Source organism: Mytilus galloprovincialis, chromosome 2, assembly GCF_965363235.1.
Source record: "Mytilus galloprovincialis chromosome 2, xbMytGall1.hap1.1, whole genome shotgun sequence".
Lineage (NCBI taxonomy): Eukaryota > Metazoa > Mollusca > Bivalvia > Mytilida > Mytilidae > Mytilus > Mytilus galloprovincialis.
The window spans coordinates 22,733,499-22,744,062 of NC_134839.1; the positions used below are offsets into that span (position 1 = coordinate 22,733,499).

Consider the following 10,564-nt stretch of genomic DNA (forward strand, 5'->3'; position numbering starts at 1 on the left):
GGAAACACAACGTTAAACTGTAACACACACAGAAACGAACTATAATATAGCAATGACCATATTCCTGACTTGGTACAGGACATTTAAAAAAAATGGTGGGTTGAACCTGGTTTTATGGCATGCCAAACCTCCCTCTTTTATGGCCATGTGAAATATAACATTAAAATGACAACACAACATTACAGGACTACAATATGAATAAATAGAACACAATTGACAAAGAAACACACGAATAATAGCTAACAAAACGCAACAACTTTAAAAAAAATTTAATACGCCAGAAGTGCATTTTGTCCACACAAGACTCACCAGTGACGCCCATACAAAAGTTTGAAAGCCGAAACAAGTAAAAAGTTGAACAGCATCGAGGACCAAAAGTTAAAAAAAAGCCGTGCCAAAAACGGCCAGGGTTTTCTGTTAGGTACCAGAACATCCCTATTATTTAATACAATTTATACTTTTGTTTTTTAATGAATGTCTTTTTGGTTTCGACTTTGTCGAGCTTGAATATCCCTTCGTGTAGCCTATCTTTTACTGAGCTTTGTTGGAAATGTAAGGTTTGTTTCAATTACACAATATTGTTATTCTAATCCGACGACACATAATTAGATATTCAACATGTGAATTATCTCACAGACATTGTCAAAGATTGTAAGTATACACTGCAAAAAAAGTGTAAAGTATTGTCATCAGCAAACTTAATAAAGGAACTGGCTCGTTATGCAATAAATAAGTATCTATGTATTTTTCAGAGTAAATGAAGTGAAATAAAATAATGTTCCTGTCCATAATAAGAAATAATATATTATTGATACATGTTTTTATTATGTAAGAAAAAATAGCAAAACTGCACAACAGTAACTTACAGGTACTTACTGCATGGTAACATATGGGCCTGTATATTTACTATATAAGTAAAACTGGCGAAGTCGTTACCACCCATTCTTCGACATGTCTTACGGTTTTTGTGTTCTGTTGCTCGTGGTCGTTGCCGCAGGTAAGGCTGTTATATCATAAAATTATTAAAATTTCAAAACTTTAAAGCGTGTTAAATTTGATAATAAAATAAAAAATATAACATATCATTTTCAGAAAATGTTACACAAATTACATAATGTTTATGAAATATCTTTTCATATCCATGTATAAAGCACTTTTTAAAATATTTTCAAATGCAATAAATTTTCTTGGTTGAAAGCTCATGGTCATAGCTTTGCAGTATTTCTATTATTTTTTCAAAGAAATAGTTTCTTTAAACTTTCTTCAGGCAATAACGCCATGCAGTGATATTTCAGTTTCTGTTTACAATGAATGATTTAAAATATCCAGCCTATATAAACCTTGAGCTGTGAATATTAAAGGTAATGGACAGCTGTTTATAAAATGAAAAAAAAACAAAAACTTCTCTATCTGAGACTGACGAGTCTTTTAAAGACGTACACGTACAAAATTTGAATCCTGTTATCTATGACGAGTTTACATACATATAGGAATGAGAAAATGTGGTATTGAGACTTCTATCCACCAGAGTTCAAACGAAGAAGATGTGCGCAAATATACAGGCAATCGTACGATTTTCAACAATAGTTAAAGCAGTATCGTATCGTCGGCAATAAATAAAGGCAACAGTAGTTTACCGCTGTTCGAAATTCAAAAACCGATGAGAAAAGAACCAAATCGTTACAAACTAAAACTGAGGGATAACCATTCGAAACAATTAGTTCACTGGAAAACTCACGGTATAATTAAAAAACAATTTAGGAAAAACAAATATGATAGACACGAACTAACGACAACCACTGATAATGCATACTCCGAACATAGATCGACTCATATAGAGTTAAAAAATGTTTTCGAGTGCTCAAACATTTGACAGTAGTGCAAAAACACCCCATAAGAGTTAACAGTAAACTTTAAAAATCAGATTCTAATTGGCTTAACTCAAAATATCGCATCGAGGAATACGAAAAACTAAACTAACATAAATACAAAAGACAAGTGAACCGAAAAAGGAGTACTCGAAAGCTAGTTGAAAGTCAGTTACAATTAAAAAAAATAATCTTGTTCTCCCAGACATACATCTTATGTATTTAATATAACTGATTGATCTTTCTCAACAGTTGTTACATCCGGATATGGAGGTCATCATCATGCACATCATCTTAGTAAGTATTAACATTACCTCCGGATATGGAGGTCATCATTAAGCACCTCATCATAGCAATTATTAACATAACATCCGGATATGGAGGTCATCATCATGCACATTATCATAGTAAGTATTAACGTTCCGGATATGGAGGTAATCATCATGTACATCGTCATAGTGAGTGGGCTTGCAAATAGTATATATAGGCTTCTTATAATTGTACATTATAGTCACTGTGATATTGTGCATACATTTAATCATTTTACAGTCTATCTGTCAAGCTTGTCTGTAGATATTATTTCGATGCTATATTTTCAAAACTTATATTCTTATATATTCGTTATCTAAAATATGAGTATATTGTTTGCGATGTTCTCATCCTACTCCCACGTCTGTAATGTATGTCTAATATTGTTATTGTTATATCTATTTTACAAATAGGACACGTTGTTAGACATACTAGGGTACACCACCGACATATCGGACTGGCATACTACAAGAGATACCATGGATTTAAAATCACGCACGGAAGATTTGCTTACAAAGGATTAGGTAATATGGTGCATAATCTAACACATGGCCATCACTTATTATAGAGTTTGCAACTAAATAAATGACATTATCATGCGGTAAATATATAAGTGTCATAAGCATTAACTTATTCAGTAAGGAGTAATAATAACTTTTAATTAGTTGGGACTTGACTGCATTTCTCTGGCAATGCTATTTTATGATTACTCCTAATTTTAGAAATAGTCCATGATCTGTAAAATGTCAATCTATCATTTTTTTAACTGATTCATATAAACGTGTTGTTTTACTAATACTTCACAATTACTTTAAAAAAAAAAACTAGTGTTTTCATATAAATTAAATCATTTAAGGATATAAATTGACTTGTGGTAATTCACGGTTTTACCGGCTATGGAGAAGTTGTTATAGTAGATACCACAGTAGAGGAAGATGCTTCGGGAGATTCAGAAAACAACACCTGTTTACAGTTAACAAAGGTAATCATAAATTATTACAATTGTTTTACCGAACAAATAATGAATAAAGTAGGACTATATTGTAAGCTATAATCTCAAAAAGTATAAAAGCATGGTGAATAGAAGGAATATATAGCATGTATAGTGAACTAAGAACAAATATAAACTTACAGATTAAATGATAATTAAATGTGTAAGAAAAGACAACCGTTTCAAAATTATATATAGCATAACACAAGTATCATGAATATTACATTTAAAGAAACTAAACACGTACAGTTTTATTACATAATGGATATATGGAGGAACTCATCTGTCTCTATTATTTCACATATAATGTGGCTGATGTAGATTTGATCAAAATTATATGTATATTTAAGTACACCATATTAATTTTGTAATAAAATTGAAATAAGTTTGTCGATACATTAATTTATAGGTTGTCTTTGAAAATGTTTGATTCCAGTTGTTTTTCTCGTGGAAATCAATGACTAGATTATATTACAAACTTTTCATAAAACCTTTTTTTTAACTATTCATTAGGCCATGGTCACGTAGTTAGTCACAGACATGGTATAGTGTATAGTTACGGACATAGTCACGGTTATAGACACGGACATGGTCACGTTTATAGTCACGGACATGGTCATAGTTATAGTCACGGATATGGTCATGGTTATAGTCACGGACATGGTCATAGAGCTTCTTTCCATATTTATTACAAAAAATATCACGGATTTAGAATCTATCATCACCGATTCTCTTATGGAGGCAGATGTAATTATACCATTATGTACAAAACTAGATTCCAATAAATAATATTAATCATTAAAAATAAGTCATTAAAATGAAATAAAAAGTAATTTACATTTATGTTTGGAATTCAGTATACTGAGTTTGCACATATATTTTCCGTTATTCTAACCCAATTCAATCAACTATTTACTTTCGTATAACCAAAATCCGGGTAAATAAAGGCAACAGTTGTATACCGTTGTTAGAAACTCATGAAACGGTTGAGAAAAAAAATATCTGGGTTTCAAACTAAAACTGAGGTAAACATATCAACTATAAGAGGAAAATAACGAAACGACAGAAACACTGAGGTGCAACAAATAAACAAAACGACAATGCAACACACACACAGAAACTAACTATAAGATAACAATAAGATAACAATAAGGTTAACCATTCACGGTCTCATAGGAATTCTTATCATTTTATAAAGTCTATTTTTATAGTGATTCTTTCCCACTGAAGATTTGGTTAAATGCAACCTTTCTAATCAAAGGAACGTCAAGTCCTTTCAGATACAACATTACAATCTTGATATTTTTTACAGTCTATAAGCTGTCATGTCATAGAAATCGATTTTACAGTCTATGGAATAATTGTTACACTCATCACCACAGTAGAAGTTATTGTTTTGGACATTTGAGGAAACAACATCTCTTCGTATCTTATCATGGAGGTAACAATCTTTCATTACTTTCAACTTCTATCGTCAAGGATCATTCGTTTTTGTAATTTAAAAAAATATTTTTGAAAGTTTTTTGTTTTATAAGTTAAAAAAGATGCCAATGTTAACTCAAAAATTGAGATTTACATAAAATTTCATTTAGACAATAAGGTAGATCATAAGTATAGACCCTTTGAGACAAAGTTTCTTATAATTTACCAAAATGAAGATTTTACTATGCCTTTTTCAAAAATATAATAAAAAGTATGGGTCGCCGTGCTATTTTTCAAGCTATGAGTCGTTGAAAATTGCCTAAATTTGGTTAGATTGTTAATTAAAAAACACATTTGTTTGCATAAAAAAATTTCTATGAGATAGAATTTTAAAATAGATTGTGAGAAGATATGTTTTATTGTATGTTTTAAGAAAATAAAAAGAAAAAATGGTGTCTCCGAACTTGTTTTCTTGCTACAAGTAAAAATTAAAATGTTTCCTACTAGTCCAGTATATCTTTTTTACTAAAAGAATTATCTCCCCTTAAATGGCTCATTTGAAAAAATGATTCTAAAAACCAGAAATATGATATTTGTTTAAATATTTTGGAAAATACAATAAATCACCAAGTTTTCTTTATATAAATAAACAGTCTTACTATTAAATTGCAAATCTGTTTCCAAATTTGCGGATTTGGACAACTAACTAGACCGATGTTGGACTGTGATTGTACAATCCAAGATAGCGGTATACCATGAATCTACTTTAAATGTCAAAACTTGTTTGATTTGTTAAATTATATTAAAAGGTCTTCACACCATAAAATATGTATATTAGATACATTTCGAACATTCATTGTCCTTCCACTTAACAACAAAACCTATCTCGTGATTTAGGAAATGCAAGTAACTTTACAATTTTCCCTATTTCATTTCCTCAGGTAAACACCCTGTTCACCATCTTAGACACAATGGACACAGACATCATGTTCACTATCATAAGCATAATCACCATGTTAATCGCATCCACAATGGACACATACATCATGTTCACTATCATAAGCACAATCACCATGTTAATCGCATTTACAGTGGACACACACATGATTGGCTGTACCGTCATAATATATTCCTCCACAAGAAGATTGCCAATCACCATGTTAATCGCATCCACAATGTAGCTAAAAACCATGTTTCAAAAATAGCACACATATCTAACAAACATGTGCAAAACATTGGCTACCAGGCGAACAAACATGTGAGCAGAATTTCAAACGAGGCTGACCGACATATTGACAGATTCAGAAAACTCGTAAAATTCCATATGAACAGACTCCACAATCACGCAAAGAGTCATTTATCTGCTGTTGAACATCAACATAAAAGACATTTAAGCGAACGCGAGTATCAAAATACACAACATCTTTCAAACGAGGAGCACCTCCATAACAAACATGAGCATCATATAAGTAAACTTCATAGCATACTTGGTCATGGTTATGGTAATGGACACGTGGTTAGCTACCTCGATTATTACAACAAATATCATGGATTCCCAATAGCTGACAACAGATTTACATATGACGGAATAGGTAAGCAACTTTTACTATTAAATTTAGTTTCACCCAATTATTAAATAAGACTGACTTATGTAGTTTATGAGCCCTCAGTAAGACGTCCATGATGCATTCGTGTAGTTTTTTTTTTTTTTTATGTATTTACAGTTCAAACTGTATTCCAAGAAGTATTATCGATTGATAAGATGTTCCTGCAAAATCATCATAGTAATTTTGAGATTTAGGAATAAGCCTTTATTTATAACAAAGATGTCATTGTTATAGGCAGACGTTGTCAAAAATTCTACTGTAAAGATTCAAAAAATTTAATGCATGCTGGTTCTGTTTAAAACTAAACTTTTATTTGAAGCTTACCAACTGAAATGTGAAAGTAGCCGTTTTTACAGTCTTTGGAGTGATTGCTGGTCTCAGTATCATAGTAGAAGAGTATGTTTTGGAAATCTGAGGAAACAACATCTCTTTATAGACTACGCTGGAGGTAAATAAGTTGGATGACTGATATCCTATGAATAGAAAACAAATTATTGAATTTTTTTTTCGTCCGAATAGTTATTAAAGGTACCGGGATTATAATTTAATACCCCAGACGCGCGTTTCGTCTACATAAGACTTATCAGTGACGCTCAGGTCAAAATAGATATAAAGCCAAACAAGTACAAAGCAGAAGAGCATTAAGGACCCAAAATTCCCAAAAGTTGTGCCAAATACGGCTTAGGTAATCTATTCCTGGGATAAGACAATCCCTAGTTTTTTGAAAAATTCAAAGTTTTGTTACAAGAAATTTATAAAAATGACCATATAATTGATATTCATGTCAACACCGAAGTGCTGACTACTGGGTTGATGATACCCTCGGGGACGAAACGTCCACCAGCAACGGCATCGACCCAGTGGTGTAAAGTCCCGAAGTCCTTTTCTGGATTTTACTTTTTTAGGAACTCTACTCTAAAACCTAAATACTTTAGAGTCAAGGATCCATAAGACCAAACATTTGAAGAACTTTAAGACCAAAAACCTACATGAATAGTCAAAGCTATCAACTGTTAACTTGCATTAGGGAGTGTGAATCTTATTTTTTTTCTTGATAATTTCGTTATTTATCAACAGAGAATCTTATTTTATCTTTATGATTTCGTTGTTCTGGTTTGTTTTTGTCCGTATTATATGAATAAACGCTTATTTTGCGTAATGTATTTATCCAAACTGAGAAAAGATAATTAACTAGATCAAAATCATCCCACCATCATAACGTGGTCATATGTTATGCTGTAGGTTATATTGTAGTTTCTGAATATACGCAAAAACATTTTTTTTTTTTTCGTTTTGACTTAGACTACGCTGATGAATATTCTCCGACAAAGATTGAAGTCAAGACAGGAGGCGATTTTGATTATAAAAAGTAGACGATTAATTCTTGAAGGCAAGTTTATATGTTCATATCATAAATAGTAGATTTGTTTTTTTCTTTTTTCGGATCCACACTGTTGAAATCTCGGTATAAATCGTTCTTTCCTATGACAACACATTCAATTTTAACAACATGATTTGTGGGTCCAAAAAAAAAATATTTTTATTATCAAATAACTACGCAAAGGAATACTTTCTTAGTAGTTATCTTTCTTTCAAATGGAAATCTTAAACTTCATTATTTAATTTAATCATTTTTTCTAACGATATTTCTTTTTATTGTAGGATACACCGAATACTGAGTATGTGATTACTAGTAATAAATGCATTTGAAAAAAATATTGTTTCTTATAAAGCTTTATTTAGGGAACAAAACTATCTATGGGATAGCACTGAACTTTAATTTGGGCCAATTGAAACTCTAAGTTAATAGTAATATCAGATATAGAAGTTCCAACCGACATCTATGAAACATTCAAGAATCTAACAAAACGATTTTGACCCCCGTCAAAATGTATAATTTTATCGCATGCAGTCAACAAATTAATATTAAAAATTTGTCTACCAGAGATATTATCATCTTTCCTTATCGGAAGCAGCAGTTTGCACATGATATTAGAAAAAAATCATTTCTTAGAAATAAGACGATATGGTATTTGTGCTAATGCGGCAACGCTTAATCATTTAGATAAGATAGCAAAACACTACACAATGCATGATAATTTACACAATACAATCATGCTTTTAAAACGCAATAATTCTTCTGTAAATAGTTATCAAAGGTACCAGGATTATAATTTAGTACGCCAGACGCTTGTTTCATCTACATAAAACTCATCAGTGACGCTCATATCAAAATATTTATAAAGCCAAACAATTACAAAGTTGAAGAGCATTGAGGATCCAAAATTCCAAAAAGTTGTGCCAAATACGGCTAAGGAAATCTATGCCTGGAATAAGAAAATCCTTACTTTTTCGAAAAATTTAAACTTTTGTTAACAGGAAATTTATAAAAAAAATGACCACATTATTGATATTCATGTCAACACCGAAGTGAAATAAATAATTCCAAACAAATATACAAATAAATCTGAGCCAAACCTGTGTAGGCTTACATCATAGACATTCATGACAACTGACTTAAAAATTTCAAACAACAAATCTGACAAAGACGGCAATAGAAACAGTTTTATAGCTGGTAGTACATACAGTATAGTAAATTAACATTACGTATACCCTTTCCCGATAAAGCACAAATGGAAACAAGGGAATTCAAAATGAAAACATCATGCGTCCGAATCGTATCTATGGACATACCTGCACCAAAAACTCAGGCGAAACCCGAAATCTGGGTGTACGAAGTTAGAGCAACATAAAGCGTCATATAAAGGACCAAAGTGAACAAAGAAAATAGTTTAAATTGTAAAGTAAATAGAATGACACACACAAGTTAGCAACTAAAATATATAACTCAAGACCATACTGTTTTTTGTAAAATATACAATGAATAATTATCTATAAGATATGACAAGGTCGTGGTATATTCCAATGAACGGTTGGAGAGAGATGGTTTTAACAAAACCCAGGCTCTATCAATTTTCATCTGCAGCTACAAACTCCTAAATATTGTATGAGTTGCAAAATGTATACTCCATAAGTAAGTTAGAAAATTGAACGCAATTGAGGAATAAGGCAACACCAGTATACCGCTGTGCAAAAGTCATATATCGATTGAGAGAAAGCAAATCGGGTTAAAAACTAAAACTGAGGGAAACACATCAAATATAAGAGGAAAACAACGAAACAACAGAAATACTAAAGTGCAACAAAAAATCAAACGACAATGCAACACACACAAAAACGAACTATAAGATAAGCATTGCCTTTTCGCTGACTTGGTACAGGATATTTTCAGAAAAAAAGGTGAATTGAACCTGGTTTTGTAGCTAGCCAAACTTCCCGCTTGCATAGCAATGTTAAATATAGCACTAAAATGACAACATCACATGACAGGTCTACAATACAATTAAATGAAAAAAACATTCAGGATAGAAAAATACACAAATTAATAATACCGTAGAACATTACGCCATGCTAACAGTTATTCAAGGAATTTTATAATTTCCAAATTGAAATAGTTTCGTTTGCCATATATCTGTATTGAAATTATCGATGTAGTCAAATTCGGGATAAAAAAGAATATGTCTGAAAACGACGCTGAAGAAGTTGTATCTATGTTTTTTTTTTTGATAAATTCTAGTTCATGAAGATATACAAATTGGAAAAAAATAGAAAAGTTCTGATTTTTAAAGGAAAGAAGACCATTAATATATTTAACGTAAATCAAACGATCTAGCTTTTTCAGTCTACTTATTTATAAAAAGGTCCGAAGGAAAATTGACTCATATGAATATTAATAAATAATTAAGAGAGACAAATCAAGGTTAAACACATAAACATATGGACTCACGTGTACTCCATAAGATGCAAGATAGAGTAATTCGACAGTAAGGGTTATCCTACCATGTATATATCATCCGACATTGAAAAATCAGTAATGCCCGCGTCACACTGTCCCGATTTTTACGCCGATGGCAACATGATAATGGAAATTTTCAAAATCGGGACTGATCGTATCCAGATCGGGCTATTCGTAGTGTCATCTTTAACAATCGTAGAACAATCGGCCACTTTTTCTAGCCTTCGGGGACAACTTCGGGAAGGGTTCTAAATTTTTTAACATGTTAAAAAATCTCCGAAGGTGCGTCCGATGTTGAGGGTTCGTATTGAGTTCGTATCACCATCCTCACCATCGTAATGTCACCGGGAATGCATCTTTGCACATCGTATTGCATTCGTGTTTCCATCGTTTCCATCGGGCAGTTTTGACATTACGATGTCTACACGAATGAATCACGAAGATAACTGAAGGTCTTACGATGGCAACACGACTTCGTGAAGACCTCGTAATCCCGTCGTGTTGCCATCGA

General features: G+C 31.8%; 1 protein-coding gene across 2 annotated transcripts; it reads left to right on the forward strand.

The window, feature by feature from the left end:
• Positions 1–2,430: 2,430 nt before the first annotated feature.
• Positions 2,431–7,913, forward strand: LOC143063156 (uncharacterized). 2 transcript variants are annotated; one of them, XM_076235142.1, is made up of 8 exons: positions 2,431–2,701; positions 3,034–3,159; positions 3,682–3,915; positions 4,481–4,609; positions 5,532–6,182; positions 6,517–6,645; positions 7,500–7,587; positions 7,860–7,913. In XM_076235142.1, the coding sequence occupies exons 1-7, from the start codon at positions 2,551–2,553 to the stop codon at positions 7,568–7,570; spliced, it is 1,491 nt and encodes a 496-aa protein (XP_076091257.1). In that variant the 5' UTR covers positions 2,431–2,550; the 3' UTR covers positions 7,571–7,587; positions 7,860–7,913. The 2 variants fall into 2 exon arrangements, with proteins under 2 accessions (XP_076091257.1, XP_076091256.1); XM_076235141.1 differs by lacking the exon at positions 7,860–7,913 and having other exon boundaries at positions 7,500–7,746.
• Positions 7,914–10,564: the final 2,651 nt, after the last annotated feature.

Coding starts and splice junctions, on each gene's coding strand:
- LOC143063156 (XM_076235142.1), top strand. CDS start 2,551: ATGTCTAATATTGTTATTGTTATATCTATTTTACAAATAGGACACGTT. Junction 3,160..3,681: donor CCTGTTTACAGTTAACAAAG/GTAATCATAAAT, acceptor ACTATTCATTAG/GCCATGGTCACGTAGTTAGT. Junction 4,610..5,531: donor CTTCGTATCTTATCATGGAG/GTAACAATCTTT, acceptor TCATTTCCTCAG/GTAAACACCCTGTTCACCAT.